We start from the raw sequence: 17,500 nt of genomic DNA, 5'->3' as shown, positions 1-17,500 counted from the left end.
CTGTTGGTGGGTGTGTGTGTGTGTGTCTGGTCCTGTTGGTGTGTGTGTGTGTGTGTGTCTGGTCCTGTTGGTGTGTGTGTGTGTGTCTGGTCCTGTTGGGGTGTGTTTGTGTGTGTCTGGTCCTGTTGGGGTGTGTGTGTGTGTGTGTGTGTGTGTGTGTGTTGTGAGTAGGTTGCTGGGTCACTGGGAGGAGGCAGTGAAGGACTTGGCCACAGCTTGTAAACTGGACTATGACGAGGACGCCAGTGCCATGCTCAAAGAAGTCCAGCCTAAGGTAAAAACACACTATACACACACAATACACATGTGTGCACACACACACACCAGGCACGAGCACAGATAGACCCCAGGTGGTGCTCAAGCACCTGCCCTTTTGACCTCTGACCAGATAAGTGCCCTTTTATGCAAGACATTTTTTTCCTAGTTCTTTTTTTAATTTTATATTTTAGTTTTTAAATTGGGCCATGGCATCAGTTCTCAGTTAAGAGCGTGTCGTGATGCCCGACATTTGAGTTCTGATTCTGCGCGACCGCACGAGCCCCTGCCCCCCCCTCTTCGACTTCCCTTGTGACAGCCACCACAGTGAACACACCCAAACTGAACACCCTACAGAGCCGCGTCCACGTCTCCCTGACCCGCCCTCACCGCTGACAGCCAGGGACCGACAGTGTTGGCCCTAAGCCTCGGCACCGCTTGTCACTGTCGTGAAATTAAACCGCTATTAAAACATCTCAGTACTGCCAGCCTGACTCAGACAATAGCCCACCATTAAGCTTAACGACAAGCAAGCTAGTCTGGCGTAAAATAGCGCCGTCAGTGAAAACGAGTGAACTCCAGTAGGCTAGTTCCTTCGTCAGGCAACTGAAACAAATAAACATGCATTACGTGGTGAATAGTCTATGCAATCAAATAAACATGCATTACGTGGTGAATAGTCTATGACATCAAATAAACATGCACTACGTGGTGAATAGTCTATGACATCAAATAAACATGCATTACGTGGTGAATAGTCTATGCAATCAAATAAACATGCATTACGTGGTGAATAGTCTATGACATCAAATAAACATGCACTACGTGGTGAATAGTCTATGACATCAAATAAACATGCATTACGTGGTGAAAAGTCTATGCAGTCATATCTGGATATCAGAGACGTTAGCCGACCTGTCACCCGCCATAAGAAAATGTGCAAATATCTGAATCGTCCAGTTTACTTGCTCATACTGATTAGCAAAAGCTTTAGGATGTAGCTTAGAACATTATCTTTACAAGTTCAGATTTGAAAATGTAACTGTTCTTCTGATTTTATTGGAATCTTAGTATAGGCCCACAATTTATTTGAACTACACAGAGTGGTTTGGCGATTCTAAATCAGATATGCAACTACTTTAGCTGAATATTAGTATTTAGTATTAGTAACTTTAGCTGAATATTAGATGTCAAATAGACATCATATCATTGAATGGTAATTTCTTTTATAGACCACTAAAGCCTGCACAGTGTGGCATTGTTTTGTTGTTGTCTGTTCTTGGGATAAATGTAGAGATAGTAAATGCTAAAGACCATTGTCTCTGTGTGAGTTGATAATGTTGTAGAAATCTGTTGCGTATTAAAGATGAGTGGATGAGTATTAAAGATGAGTGGATGAGTATTAAAGATGAGTGGATGAGTATTAAAGACGAGTGGATGAGTATTAAACATGAGTTTATGAGTACTGAAATAAATAAGTATGTGAGTAAGTAAAAGATGTGCTACTGTATGTAACTTTACTTTTTATAAATAATTATTAGAGAGAGGCTCTTTTTTTCAGTTGAGCACCTGTCCCCCAAAATGTCTGTGCACAACCCTGACACACACACACACACACACACACACACACCGATACACACACACTCTCTCTCACACTCACAAATCCTCTCTCACACAAACACACACGCATACATACACACATACACATACACACACACACACACACACACACACTCTCTCTCACACTCACACACTCTCTCTCACACTCACACACCCTCTCTCACACAAACACACACACATACATACATACACACACACACTCTCTCTCACACTCACACACTCTCTCTCACACTCACACACACACACACATACACACAAACACACTCTCCCCCAAATCCAAACACACTCATCCCACTTCACAAAAAGTCGTGTTCTTACACTGTATCTATAACAGTACAGCTTACTAATCTGTGTGTGTGTGTGCGTACGGGTGTGTGTATCTGTGTGTGTGTGTGTATCTGTGTGCGTGTGTGTGTGTGTGCGCGCGTGCACGCGCTTTTGTCTCCCCACAGGCCAATAAAATCATTGAGCACAGGCGTAAGTATGAGCGTAAGCGTGAGGAGAGAGAGATAAGAGAGAGACAGGAACGAGTGAAGAAAGCAAGAGAGGAACATGAGAGAGCACAGAGGGTAAGAGACAGACAGCACACACCATACAGACAGACAGACAGCACACACCATACAGACAGACAGACAGACAGCTCACACCATACAGACAGACAGACCACACACCAAACAGACAGACAGCTAGCTCACACCATACAGACAGACAGACAGCTCACACCATACAAACAGACAGCTCACACCATACAGACAGACAGACCACACACCATACAGACAGACAGCTAGCTCACACCATACAGACAGACAGCTCACACCATACAGACAGACAGACCACACACCATACAGACAGACAGACCACACACACCATACAGACAGACAGACCACACACACCATACAGACAGACAGACAGCACACACCATACAGACAGACAGACAGCACACACCATACAGACAGACAGACAGACAGCTCACACCATACAGACAGACAGACAGACAGCTCACACCATACAGACAGACAGACCACACACCATACAGACAGACAGACCACACACCATACAGACAGCGCACACCATACAGACAGACAGACAGCGCGCACCAGACAGACAGACAGACCACACACCATACAGACAGACCACACACACCATACATACAGACAACTAGCTCACACCATACATACAGACAGACAGCTCACACCATACAGACAGCGCACACCATACAGACAGACAGCGCACACCATACAGACAGCGCACACCATACAGACAGACAGACAGCTCACACCATACAGACAGCGCACACCATACAGACAGCGCACACCATACAGACAGACAGCGCACACCATACAGACGAACCAGTGTGTCTGAAATAGAGCTTGGCCTTATAACGTATGTATGTGTGTCTGTGTCTACCTGTGTGATGTGTCTGTGTGTGATGTGTCTGTGTGTGATGTGTCCGTGTGTATGTGGTGTGTGTGTATATGTGTGTATGTGTGTGGTGTGTGTGTGTGTGTCTCTGCAGGAGGAGGAGGCCAGGCAGGCAGCTGGAGGAGCACACGGAGGTTTCCCAGGATTCCCAGGTACGACCTGTCTGTCTGTCTGTCTGTCTGTCGTCCAGTGACTGTAGTTGTGTTGAAGAAGCTGTTAAACATCAGTCAGAGTTGGCGTGTGTGATGAGGATTGCCTGTGAGTGCTGGATGGATGAGGAAGCACAGACTGGTCTGAAGCAGCTGTTGTCTAGTTGACTGTATTACCTCCCATCCCGTAGGTGGCGCTGGTGGTTTCCCAGGTGGGATGCCTGGATTAGGAGACCTTTTGAATGACCCTGAGGTCCTCATGGCCATGAAGGTACAGCCAATCACGCATCACTTCTCCCTCTGTGTAGCCAATCACATGCTGGCGTTTTAGTATGTAGCCAATCCTGTGTCTTGCCTGAATAATGTGACATTCGCGTAATGTCTGGTGTCTGGGGACGAGGCCACTCTTCCTGGGTTAGTGTTACAGTCTGTGAGAGAGAAAAAAGACCAGCAGAGACTGGACAGAAGCATGAACTGAATGACCAAACACAGTTTGTCTGTGTGCATTAGGACCCTGAGGTGATGGCGGCCTTCCAGGACGTGGCCCAGAATCCAGCCAACATCGCCAAATATCAGAACAACCCCAAAATCATGTCGCTCATCACCAAACTCAGCACCAAGTTCGGGGGGCAAGCGCCCTAGACCTCCGCTCAGTGGACCAGACGCGGCAGAAAGGAGAGAAGGAGAGAGACAGGGAGAGGAGAGAAGGAGGAGTGTGTGGTGTGATGTAATCCCATGTTGTGTGAATTTAGGGAGCAGGGGACTCATTTTTGGTTGGGGGTGGGCCATGGTAAATTTTTACTCTCCAGTGATTGGAGGACAGAAACCTGACAGGTGGAGGGCGATAAATAAAAATAAAAATAAAAATCTTACATTCTCTATAAGGGGGGGGGGCAGCCTTACTAAGCTGGTTAGAGATCAGTCATGGACTTTTCCAGACCACAGTCACAGACTCTGGCCAGAACCCCACACACACATCAAACATCCCCAAGAAACACACACACAGGGCTTTGATGACCTCAAGGGAAAAGGTCACCTCTCTGGCCTCTGACCTTAAAGACACCTGGGGGTGGTTTTTGCCCAATGTGTTTTATGAGCGTCTGGATTACTTTGGTGTGGATCAGGATGGTAGGTGGATGAATCAAACCTCAGTCTATGGATTTGGTTGAGGGTAAGGCCACAGGGGTGAAAAGATGACATTTTATTGAACAATTCCTTTGTTAAAAATTCTGAAAGTAAATGTAAGCCTTTAAACTTTAATCCTAATCTATCTGTTACCTCATATTGAAACTCCTTAATCTTCACGTGTGATCCATCTGTCATGAGAAACAGCGTGTTGTCTTGTATATGCATCAGCATGTCATTTGACTGAGTTAGTGACCAGGGTTAGGGCAAAGTTAAACTCACTGACTCGTCCATCGCTTCTGTGTGAGATTAAACCTTTTCTGCTCTTCATCTTCTGTGTGAGATTAAACCTTTTCTGCTCTTCATCTTCTGTGTGAGATTAAACCTTTTCTGCTCTGCGTCGGACCCCAAGGGCGTGTTTTTTTTTGTTTGTTTGTTTGTTTGTTTGTTTTTGGTAAAGGAGTTCTTCCCTCAGGTTTTCTTTAATGTTCATCTCTCTCTCTCTCTCTCTCTCTCTCTGTACCTTAAATGTACCATGACACAGTTCTCTTTTTCTTAACCCCTCTGTTTCTCTGCTCAGAGCAAAAAGGTATGGAAACAAAGCTGTTTTCCTTTGCCGTGGAAAATTTGTAATTTGAATCATTAATCATTTCAGTCAATAAATTTTTGGTTGTTGCAAACTGTTTTTGCACCATTATTGTTATATATATATATATATATTTTTTTTCCCGCCATTTCACTTTGAGTGTTTAAAACGTAAAGGGTGACAGAGGTGCCGAGTGGTGTGTGAGTTTTCCTGTCTGAAACTCTCTCAGTTGAACCTCTTTAAATTAGATGATGCAGAGCCCACAAATACAGACATTAGCCCCAGTGCATGGAGATGAGTGACCAGCACGTCCTCAAACACACACACACACACACACTCACTCACTCAGTGTATGTTCTGAATGGGGAACGCTTTGAAAAAAGTCTTCTGGAGGAAGGGTGCACTGCAGAACAGCTCCTGGGTGTAACTTTTGACTCATGCAGCCAATAGAGTCAGAGAAGAGGAGGGCTTTCCTATTAGAGCCGAACCGATACAGGATTTTTCAGACCGATACCAATTTCGATATCTGATGATTTAAAAATCCGATAATGATATATTGATACTCAGCTACCCTAACGTTAACGTAAATTTTGATGTTTGACTGATTACTGACTTTCACGTTACTGCAGCAAAACCAGGCATGGCTGAGATGAATGTCGACACGGTCGAAGAATCCCTCTTCCGTCTCTTTTGTATTGTCGTTTATCAGCCGTTATCAACGCCGATACCAATTTATCTGCAATCAGCTAATATCGGCCGATAATATCGGCAGGCCGATTTATCGGCTGGGCTCTATTTCCTGTTCCTCTGGCCGATAGGTTCACAGGAGGGCTTTCCCACACCCCTGGGCATTACAGAACCTTTTCACCATTTCCTAAATGACAGCAGCAGGCGCGTCTCCGGGGCCCCGGTAGCTTGCAGCGTCAGGGTCGGTGCAGTTGCTCTCTGCAGGTTGTCTTTGGTTCACGTTTATACCATTAAGCTCCTGGATCTCAACGTGAATCAGTTGTACAGCCTAAAGAGCATAATGCACAGCCTAAAGAGTGTATATGACTAACAGTGAGCCTGTACAGGGGGTGTGTGTGTGTGTGTGTATGCTTCTTTGGAGTTTGTGATGTGATAAAAACAGACAGAGGGAGTGTTGGGACATTCAAATCAGTTTTAATGGGGCCCATTATCAGTGGTATAAAATCATATCATAGTTGTGGATAAAAACAAAATGAAATCCAGGTAAGAGTGTAACTCCTAAAAAAATGATCCGAGACGCCCTACGGCCACACGGCGTGTTTATTTATAACTTAGAACAATATCTGCACAAAGAGAAAAGAAAAACGGTAGTCCTCTCTGTCTAAAGCACAAATGAAGGTGTGAGGAGGCCGGGGTCTACGACAGGGCGGTTCTGGGGGTGGGGTTTAGTGGGGGGTGGGGCTCAGTGAGGGGTGGTTCTGAGACAGGGAGAGACACACAGGGAGCAATGTTAAGTTTTCAGCTTGAATCCTGAATGGTCCACGCGATCACATCTCAGTGTCCGTACCTGTAGACAAACAGAGAGCAAACACCATTAATCCCATACCATTCATGTTTACCATATCGTGTTTTTCTGCCAGTGCAGGGCCACAGGTCTCGTGTGTTTGTGTGTGTGTATATGTGCATATGTGTATGTATGTTTTATGTATATGTGTGTATCTGTATGTCTGTGTATCTGTGTATCTGTATGTGTATATGTGTGTGTGTGTGTAAGTGAAACACTCACTTCTGGAACTCCCACTCCCTGTTGTCCAGAGGACACACCTGTCTGGTCTTCAGCCAGCGAGAGATACAGTGGAAATGGAAAGCATGCTGGGAAAAAAAAACCAAGAGACATAAACAAGGACAGTCCACATGACAGCTAACCTGTGGACAGCCCTACGGCTTCATTCTCCTGCAAACCACAAGCAACAGGGCTCTTCTGTTAGAAGGTTGACTACTCACTCTGAGTTTACTACTCACTCTGAGTTTTTCACTAAACCCGCTTTCTGGAACACCTCCCTGCTCTACTCAATTCAATTACATTTCTATAGCACTACTGCACAACGGGCAAAAAGCATCATTACAGACTCCCCATAGTCCACTGTATCACCACAGTAAAGACTAAACAATTACATACACTCACTGTCTGACATCACCACAGTAAAGACTAAACACTTACATACACTCACTGTCTGACATCACCACAGTAAAGACTAAACAATTACATACACTCACTGTCTGACATCACCACAGTAAAGACTAAACAATTACATACACTCACTGTCTGACATCACCACAGTAAAGACTAAACACTTACATACACTCACTGTCTGACATCACCACAGTAAAGACTAAACACTTACATACACTCACTGTCTGACATCACCACAGTAAAGACTAAACAATTACATACACTCACTGTCTGACATCACCACAGTAAAGACTAAACAATTACATACACTCACTGTCTGACATCACCACAATAAAGACTAAACAATTACATACACTTACTGTCTGACATCACCACAGTAAAGACTAAACAATTACATACACTCACTGTCTGACATCACCACAGTAAAGACTAAACACTTACATACACTCACTGTCTGACATCACCACAATAAAGACTAAACAATTACATACACTCACTGTCTGACATCACCACAATAAAGACTAAACAATTACATACACTCACTGTCTGACATCACCACAATAAAGACTAAACAATTACATACACTCACTGTCTGACATCACCACAGTAAAGACTAAACAATTACATACACTCACTGTCTGACATCACCACAGTAAAGACTAAACAATTACATACACTCACTGTCTGACATCACCACAGTAAAGACTAAACACTTACATACACTCACTGTCTGACATCACCACAGTAAAGACTAAACAATTACATACACTCACTGTCTGACATCACCACAGTAAAGACTAAACACTTACATACACTTACTGTCTGACATCACCACAGTAAAGACTAAACAATTACATACACTCACTGTCTGACATCACCACAGTAAAGACTAAACACTTACTGTCTGACATCACCACAGTAAAGACTAAACAATTACATACACTCACTGTCTGACATCACCACAATAAAGACTAAACAATTACATACACTCACTGTCTGACATCACCACAGTAAAGACTAAACAATTACATACACTCACTGTCTGACATCACCACAGTAAAGACTAAACAATTACATACACTCACTGTCTGACATCACCACAATAAAGACTAAACAATTACATACACTCACTGTCTGACATCACCACAGTAAAGACTAAACAATTATATACACTTACTGTATGACATCACCATAGTAAAGACTAAACAATTACATACACTCACTGTCTGACATCACCACAATAAAGACTAAACAATTACATACACTCACTGTCTGACATCACCACAGTAAAGACTAAACACTTACATACACTCACTGTCTGACATCACCACAGTAAAGACTAAACAATTACATACACTCACTGTCTGACATCACCACAGTAAAGACTAAACAATTACATACACTCACTGTCTGACATCACCACAATAAAGACTAAACAATTACATACACTTACTGTCTGACATCACCACAGTAAAGACTAAACAATTACATACACTCACTGTCTGACATCACCACAGTAAAGACTAAACACTTACATACACTCACTGTCTGACATCACCACAATAAAGACTAAACAATTACATACACTCACTGTCTGACATCACCACAATAAAGACTAAACAATTACATACACTCACTGTCTGACATCACCACAGTAAAGACTAAACAATTACATACACTTACTGTCTGACATCACCACAGTAAAGACTAAACAATTACATACACTCACTGTCTGACATCACCACAGTAAAGACTAAACAATTACATACACTCACTGTCTGACATCACCACAATAAAGACTAAACAATTACATACACTTACTGTCTGACATCACCACAGTAAAGACTAAACAATTACATACACTCACTGTCTGACATCACCACAGTAAAGACTAAACACTTACATACACTCACTGTCTGACATCACCACAATAAAGACTAAACAATTACATACACTCACTGTCTGACATCACCACAATAAAGACTAAACAATTACATACACTCACTGTCTGACATCACCACAGTAAAGACTAAACACTTACATACACTCACTGTCTGACATCACCACAATAAAGACTAAACACTTACATACACTCACTGTCTGACTGTAATCACTATACGCCAACAGTCTTACATTACACTAGACCTATGACCCATAGATACATATAGTAGTTTATAGTTTAAGGCCCCTATACTATAAACTATTATATACCTGTCTCTTACACTACAAACTATTATATACCTGTCTCTTACACTACAAACTATTATATACCTGTCTCTTACACTACAAACTATTATATACCTGTCTCTTACACTTTAAACTATTATATACCTGTCTCTTACACTACAAACTATTATATACCTGTCTCTTACACTTTAAACTATTATATACCTGTCTCTTACACTACAAACTATTATATACCTGTCTCTTACACTTTAAACTATTATATACCTGTCTCTTACACTACAAACTATTATATACCTGTCTCTTACACTACAAACTCTTATATACCTGTCTCTTACAATACAAACTATTATATACCTGTCTCTTACACTACAAACTCTTATATACCTGTCTCTTACACTACAAACTCTTATATACCTGTCTCTTACACTACAAACTCTTATATACCTGTCTCTTACACTACAAACTATTATATACCTGTCTCTTACACTTTAAACTATTATATACCTGTCTCTTACACTACAAACTATTATATACCTGTCTCTTACACTTTAAACTATTATATACCTGTCTCTTACACTACAAACTATTATATACCTGTCTCTTACACTTTAAACTATTATATACCTGTCTCTTACACTACAAACTATTATATACCTGTCTCTTACACTACAAACTATTATATACCTGTCTCTTACACTACAAACTCTTATATACCTGTCTCTTACACTACAAACTCTTATATACCTGTCTCTTACACTACAAACTCTTATATACCTGTCTCTTACACTACAAACTATTATATACCTGTCTCTTACACTTTAAACTATTATATACCTGTCTCTTACACTTTAAACTATTATATACCTGTCTCTTACACTACAAACTATTATATACCTGTCTCTTACACTACAAACTATTATATACCTGTCTCTTACACTACAAACTCTTATATACCTGTCTCTTACACTACAAACTCTTATATACCTGTCTCTTACACTACAAACTCTTATATACCTGTCTCTTACACTACAAACTCTTATATACCTGTCTCTTACACTACAAACTATTATATACCTGTCTCTTACACTTTAAACTATTATATACCTGTCTCTTACACTTTAAACTATTATATACCTGTCTCTTACACTACAAACTATTATATACCTGTCTCTTACACTACAAACTATTATATACCTGTCTCTTACACTACAAACTATTATATACCTGTCTCTTACACTTTAAACTACAAGAGTTAACTTTTATCAGACAACAACATTACGACATCAACACAGCTAACTCTAAACTTTTACCCGCTGTAGAAATCATATTTATCAGTATTGTGATTGGTACATCGCTGATATCGAAGCGAAACAAGTTCAAAGTTACGCTAAGATGTATTTTTTGAACATCTCTGGAGTTTGTGTTGTGGACAGACAAGCTAAAGACTGCCTGGCGTCTGTCTCTGGCCGCCTGCTTCGCTAATCTGCGCTTAGTAACGAGTTAATGAGCGACTGACGCTAGACTTACGTTACAGACGCCCCACGCGACCGTGCACTCCTCTGATGTCGCCGACGCTTGGTTAGCCTGGCACTCGATGCCTGTTGAATGTACACAAAGGCGCAGCACAGGGTGTCAGCGGGGCAGTCTAACGCAGGTGAGCTCAGCACAATGCTTCACTAAGTCACATATAAATTAAATCCATTCATTTTTACATCTTTCAGCCCATTTAAACTCCGCACACTCACACAGGTCCATGATGTGGTTTCGGCAGATAGCACAGTTATCCACCACGATATCCCAGGCCCACAGTGCAACCGCGTTCCACTGACACAGAGACAGAGAGAGAGAGAGAGAGAGAGAGTTTTAACATACTGATGGACAGCCATAACCACCACTCAGAGGTGCTGTCAACAGCTTTACAGATAGTAATTAGTTAGCTAGTCCAGTCTCTACAGATGGTAATTCTAGTTAGCCAGTCCAGTCTCTACTGATGGTAATTCTAGTTAGCCAGTTCAGTCTCTACAGTTGGTAATTCTAGTTAGCCAGTCCAGTCTCTACTGATGGTAATTCTAGTTAGCTAACCAAGCCTATATTGATGGTGTGTAGCGACCTTCCAACGCCACTTCTGAGGGCGGTTAAGTTCAGTCAACGCGTGTTCTCATTTTATGTGGGTTGACTGACAATAATAGAAGAAACAGCACAACGGGATCACAAAAGAGTTTCGTAGTTGAATTTGCAAGGTTGTGTATACACGGTCAAAAATTCAAGTGAAATGGTCAACTATCTACTGATGGTAATTAAAGTTAGCGAGTCAAGGGGCAGGGGGTGATCCTGGCGTTACAACAGCAACCTCGTGTTTACTCCAGTTGTTTACGTTAAGACACTTAACCCGGCAAAGCTCAACCCGGTGTAACTGCCAGTTATCAGAGGTAATCATACCCCTATCTAGAGATAATAACATATAGTGAATAAGTGAATAATTGGTTTGTCTGGTTGGGTTGCCCGATTCTTGCCTTCCAGGGCACACGTTTCCACATACGAATTATCTGTGTAAGGTTTTGCCCAGTGACTTTAAAGGCGTCATCTTTGTTTGTCAGGTTCATGGTACGCTGAAAATGTGATTTTGGTAATAATGAGGACAGAATCAATTCTCTCAGAGCTAGTGTTGATTGTTGATGACACTTCCAGAAGCTACCAAATCCAATTTGAGTCACTGTAGCTTCAGAGAATTCAGTCTAATCCCTAAACCCTGGTCATGCCGAACCATTAGCTTTAGCCTCGCGGAGCAGATGTTGGCCCTCCCTGTGGAGCTGTATGTTCGCTACAGCTAATGCGGAAACGTCCGAATTTTCAGATTTTCACAAATTCATATGAACTCCTCAAACCACAGCAACATTATTAAAATCCTCTCAAAATGTGCGCCCCGATTTTTACCTGTTTAAATTGTTTCAGGTTTAAACTGAATATTAGTCGCTAATCCTAGCATAAAAACACTGCGGCTATGTATCTTCCCGCTCAACGTCAAGGCAAATGCTGAAAATATAGAAAATTAGTCAATCCACTGTACATTCGACTATTTGAGATAGAGTCATGTACTTGATTTGTCTTTTTGATTTTAGTTTCCGGACCACTGATATCTGAAACGCAAACTCATAGGTAAGCTAACCTAAGATATGGTCAGCCCGCTAACTAGTTTAGCTCACAATTTAAAATTTGGGTACCTTGAACACAACAAGCAGTTATTAGGCACAAATCGATACAGACACAACGTACAAACTCTACAGATCTTTTTAGCGTTTTTCGATACCTTTTTAACTTCAAAACGTTTTTTACTGGCTCCACTGTTTGTGCCGCTCGGAGTATCCACATCCATTGCCGCCGCCATGTTGCCCGTTGAGTTGATCTCGCGAGATCAGTGCTGGGACTTTTACAGCTCACCGGTTCGGACTTTGCATACTATGCGCAGTGTTTCTCTGATTTGCGACATTACCAGACTAGAGTTTTGGATTTTTGTTCCTTTTTTGTTTTGTTTTTTAATGTAGTTCCTTTTGCTACTTACTGTGGAAATACGAGGTTGGTGTAAATGAAAAAAATGGAAAATTCAGGTCCCACCGAGATTTGAACTCGGATCGCTGGATTCAGAGTCCAGAGTGCTAACCATTACACCATGGAACCTCACGTCACAATAGGTTCGCAACACCCTTTTTGAAGTGTACAGTTACTGGGTGAACACCATTTTCTTGTTCTGGACGGTGCCAAATCTTCTAGCCTAACTTTAACACAGCACTTTTTTAATCATACTTATGACTGGTGCACGCGGCCACGGAAATAGGCTATGAATAGAAAAATAAAGAGTCTAAAATGTTTTGTATCCAGGTAACTATGGAATTAATATTCATCCAGTGCAGTCCAACACTTAAGAGAAATGCGGTGGAGGAACTAATGTTGCACCGATTTACTTCATACCGTGTCTGACACCTTGTGGTGAAATTAGGCATTGCAGCAGTAAACGGATTAACTACAGACTCTTTAAATCCGTGGTACTCATCTTCAGACGCCACGCCACAAAAGACGCAAAGGGCCACAGTATATTATCAACATATAAAACACAGTTTTACTCACAATATTTACTACTGCTGTTTAACGGTTCTGCTGATTCTGTGGATTCTTTTAAACGGCAGCTAAAGACGTTTTTGTTTAGACAGGCATTAGGATCATCTGTTTGCACCAGGTCAGCATTTTTATGTGCTAATTGTTTTTTGGGGTTTTTTTAGATTGTGTATTTTATTATGTATTGTGTTTCTTAGTTTACACTTTTTTTAGCGTGTTTAGTTTTTACTTTTTCATGTTTTTTTATGCTGTGTAATGCTCCTGTAGAGCAGTTTGTGACTCATGTCTGTGAAAAGCGCGATACAAACAAAAATTTACTTCATTACTTAACATGCTGTACAGTCTTGCCAGTCCTTTTTAATGCATCCCAAAGCATCATGGGATATGAAAAAATATTCACAATGTGAGTGACAAACCAGTCATGTGGGTGAATAAAGTTTGACTTTCTAGTCTTTTTTTAATGCAGTTTGAATAAAGAAAAAACATTTTATTTGGGTAAACAAATTTCTTTTAACAATACCACTGAACATGGTGTTGGAGAAATATTACTCTCCTTTAAGATAACCATTGTAGCAACCATGATAAACACTCACTCACTCATTATCTAAGCCGCTTATCCTGATTAGGGTCGCGGGGGGTGCTGGAGCCTATCCCAGTGCTCATAGGGCGAAAGGCGGGAAACACCCTGGACAGGTCGCCAGTCACTCGCAGAGCAGACACACAGACAAACACATTCACCCACACATTCATATCTAGGGGCAATCTAGTGTCTCCAATTCACCCAACCTGCATGTCTTTGGACTGTGGGAGGAAACCGGAGCTCCCGGAGGAAACCCACACAGACACAGGGAGAACATGCAAACCCCACACAGAGAGGACCGTGGCCTCGAACCCAAGACCTTGCTGTGAGGCAACACCGTGCCACCCACTATGATAAACAATGTAACAATAATGTATTCATTATTAAAGGGGTGAATCAATGTAATCATTTATATTAACAGTTATAACTATACAATCCTTTGTATTGTAAGAAACGTCAAGTTCTCTTTGTTAAAAAAGAAGAGGCCTGTGTGACCCTTTAGGAGACTGCATGTGAGATAAGGTCGGCGTCTCTGCCAGTGTGTTGTGGTCAGTCATAATATATGGAGAAGGTGAAATATTCCAGGTTTGTGATATATCTTACTCCACCACTTAGCAGGGCAGTAAATATTGGTGACAACGTATGGTAAACCTAAAGGAACTAAACAATAATAAAGTAACATAAACCAGCGATGAGAGGAGTCTGTGAAGATGGGCTGGCAGAGGCGCCCCACATACAAAGAGATGAGGTAATGTGTATCTTTTTTTGAGAAAATGTATATAAAAACCGGTGCTTTGTGAGAAGGCGTCAGTCACTGCCCGGGACCTGACTCAGTTTGTTGTATGCCTTTTGAACTCTACAATAAACTTACACTGCATCTGACTTATTGTTAGACTCCTATTGTTTTGTCTTAGAACAGGTATCGTGTGGCGTTGGGACTCAGTCTCATTTGGCCCAGGCTGAGAATTTCACCCACAGTGGAAACCCACCTAGCAGCGCTTGTATTCCGTGTTTCCTGAGACCGCTGACATCCATGTATCTCTGCAAAAGCAAATCCCACGCAGGGCTGGAAACCCTGTTTACATCATCCACTTTCCTCTTCGTCATCGTTAAAAAAGGAGCAAATTCTTTTCCCAGTTTAACAGATGAGCTCTCGCAGCAAGTAGGTTATCGTTAAACATTCCCGGTGTCAGTTGGAGTGGCACAAAATTAAAGGCGCACTGCCTAATTTTCACACGAGTTTTGGTGACTAATTGTAATAATTATACATTCATAACCAGATCTCTTGGAGGCCACAAAATAAAGGCTTATGAGCCGGATGTGTTGAGTAAAACGCTTGTTGAGTAAGTATGCCTTAAACGATCAATCCCTCCTTTAAGTATTCCTTAAACGATCAATCCCTCCTTTAAGTATTCCTTAAACGATCAATCCCTCCTTTAAGTATTCCTTAAACGATCAATCACTCCTTTAAGTATTCCTTAAACGATCAATCCCTCCTTTAAGTATTCCTTAAACGATCAATCCCTCCTTTAAGTATGCCTTAAACGATCAATCCCTCCTTTAAGTATGCCTTAAACGATCAATCCCTCCTTTAAGTATTCCTTAAACGATCAATCCCTCCTTTAAGTATGCCTTAAACGATCAATCACTCCTTTCTGTCCACAAACAACTGACAAACTTTATTAGGATATTACGAATAATTTGGTTGCAAGTACGTTAAACATACAACTAAATGTGCGTGCAGGAGTGTGAGGGTATGAGAATGTGTACGAGAGAGAGAGACAGACAGACAGAGAATCAGAGCGAGAGAGAGACAGACAGACAGACAGAATCAGAGAGAGAGAGAGACAGACAGAGAATCAGAGAGAGAGACAGACAGACAGAGAATCAGAGAGAGAGAGAGGGACAGACAGAGAATCAGAGAGAGAGAGAGAGAGGGAGACAGACAGAGAATCAGAGAGAGAGAATCAGAGAGAGAGAGGGAGACAGACAGAGAATCAGAGAGAGAGAGAGAGAGGGAGACAAACAGAGAATCAGAGAGAGAGACAGACAGAGAATCAGAGAGAGAGAGAGAGGGACAGACAGAGAATCAGAGAGAGAGAGAGAGGGGGAGACAGACAGAGAATCAGAGAGAGAGAGAGAGAGAGAGGGAGACAGACAGAGAATCAGAGAGAGAGACAGACAGAGAATCAGAGAGAGAGAGAGAGAGGGACAGACAGAGAATCAGAGAGAGAGAGGGAGACAGACAGAGAATCAGAGAGAGAGAGAGAGAGAGAGAGAGGGAGACAGACAGAGAATCAGAGAGAGAGACAGACAAAGAATCAGAGAGAGAGAGAGAGAGACAGACAGAGAATCAGAGAGAGAGAGAGAGAGGGACAGACAGAGAATCAGAGAGAGAGAGAGAGAGAGAGAGAGAGACAGAGAATCAGAGAGAGAGAGAGAGGGACAGACAGAGAATCAGAGAGAGAGAGAGAGGGACAGACAGAGAATCAGAGAGAGAGAGAGGGACAGACAGAGAATCAGAGAGAGAGAGAGAGAGGGACAGACAGAGAATCAGAGAGAGAGAGAGGGACAGACAGAGAATCAGAGAGAGAGAGAGAGAGAGGGAGTGCTGACTGTGTGAACTGTTCCTCTGGTCATTTCATTCAGACTTTAGAGACTCGTCGTGTTTTTTGCTGTCATCACCTTCATCCTGGTGGTTCCTGTGGCCTACGTGGGTTTGCGTTTTGAGGATGTGGGTTTTGGTTTGTGATCCACTGGTTTGCGTTTTGTGGACCTGGGTTTTGGTTTGTGATCCACTGGTTTGCGTTTTGTGGACCTGGGTTTTGGTTTGTGATCCACTGGTTTGCGTTTTGTGGATTTGGGTTTTGGTTTGTGATCCACTGGTTTGCGTTTTGTGGACCTGGGTTTTGGTTTGTGATCCACTGGTTTGCGTTTTGTGGATTTGGGTTTTGGTTTGTGATCCACTGGTTTGCGTTTTGTGGATTTGGGTTTTGGTTTGTGATCTGCTGATTTGGTTTGGGGTTTGGCAGGCAATGGTCCAGCTTTAGACCTGATCTCAACAGGTGTGGTCTTGAGTAGTGTGGGTTTCGGTTTGGTGGATTTTGGGGGCTTTGGGGATGTGCTTTCAGGGTCAGAGGTCACATCTGCACAGCTTTCAAAAATGTTGATTTCCAGGACGTTTTGACCTCTCAGCTCAGGAGGGTAAACACACGTAGCCGACACTTCCAGTCTCGTCCTCTCCATCCATCTGAGAGAAACACAGAGATGTCATGTATGTGTTAAACACAGAGATGTCACGTATG

At 42.1% G+C, this 17,500-nt stretch overlaps 3 protein-coding genes and 1 non-coding gene across 5 annotated transcripts in view; 1 reads left to right on the top strand and 3 right to left on the bottom strand.

The window, feature by feature from the left end:
* The window catches only part of st13 (ST13 Hsp70 interacting protein), a 9,222-nt gene extending 3,971 nt beyond the window's left edge, over positions 1 to 5,251 (top strand). For both annotated transcript variants that reach the window (XM_030793521.1, XM_030793520.1), the window contains exons 9-13: positions 172 to 274; positions 2,328 to 2,444; positions 3,392 to 3,449; positions 3,638 to 3,717; positions 3,957 to 5,251. In XM_030793521.1, coding sequence (XP_030649381.1) covers positions 172 to 274; positions 2,328 to 2,444; positions 3,392 to 3,449; positions 3,638 to 3,717; positions 3,957 to 4,088 — 490 coding nt within the window. In that variant the 3' untranslated portion in view covers positions 4,089 to 5,251. The remainder of the gene's footprint in view (positions 1 to 171; positions 275 to 2,327; positions 2,445 to 3,391; positions 3,450 to 3,637; positions 3,718 to 3,956) is intronic.
* Positions 5,252 to 6,302: 1,051 nt separating this feature from the next.
* On the bottom strand, positions 6,303 to 12,896 carry rbx1 (ring-box 1, E3 ubiquitin protein ligase). The gene is made up of 5 exons (XM_030793673.1): positions 12,813 to 12,896; positions 11,251 to 11,329; positions 11,033 to 11,103; positions 6,911 to 6,996; positions 6,303 to 6,691 (listed from the first exon to the last, which is right to left on the bottom strand). Exons 1-5 carry the CDS (start codon positions 12,888 to 12,890, stop codon positions 6,679 to 6,681), a joined length of 327 nt encoding a protein of 108 aa, XP_030649533.1. The 5' UTR covers positions 12,891 to 12,896; the 3' UTR covers positions 6,303 to 6,678.
* Positions 12,897 to 13,108: 212 nt separating this feature from the next.
* trnaq-cug (transfer RNA glutamine (anticodon CUG)) lies at positions 13,109 to 13,180 on the bottom strand. The gene has a single exon. It is a non-coding gene; the product is annotated as a tRNA-Gln (tRNA).
* A 3,724-nt stretch (positions 13,181 to 16,904) lies between these two features.
* chadla (chondroadherin-like a) overlaps positions 16,905 to 17,500 on the bottom strand; it is an 8,361-nt gene continuing 7,765 nt past the window's right edge. Inside the window, exon 7 of the mRNA XM_030793340.1 lies at positions 16,905 to 17,445. Within this exon, the coding sequence (XP_030649200.1) occupies positions 16,905 to 17,445 (541 nt within the window). The remainder of the gene's footprint in view (positions 17,446 to 17,500) is intronic.

Source organism: Chanos chanos, chromosome 16, assembly GCF_902362185.1.
Source record: "Chanos chanos chromosome 16, fChaCha1.1, whole genome shotgun sequence".
NCBI classification, from domain to species: Eukaryota; Metazoa; Chordata; class Actinopteri; order Gonorynchiformes; family Chanidae; genus Chanos; species Chanos chanos.
This window is presented reverse-complemented; position numbering and strand designations above follow the sequence as displayed.

Excerpts from the sequence above, each read along its gene's own strand:
- rbx1 (XM_030793673.1), bottom strand. The coding sequence starts at position 12,890 with ATGGCGGCGGCAATGGATGTGGATACTCCGAGCGGCACAAACAGTGGA. Across the intron at positions 11,330-12,812 it reads AACGTTTTGAAGTTAAAAAG|TGGAACGCGGTTGCACTGTG; the intron begins GTATCGAAAAAC and ends TCTCTGTGTCAG. Across the intron at positions 11,104-11,250 it reads AAACCACATCATGGACCTGT|GCATCGAGTGCCAGGCTAAC; the intron begins GTGAGTGTGCGG and ends TACATTCAACAG.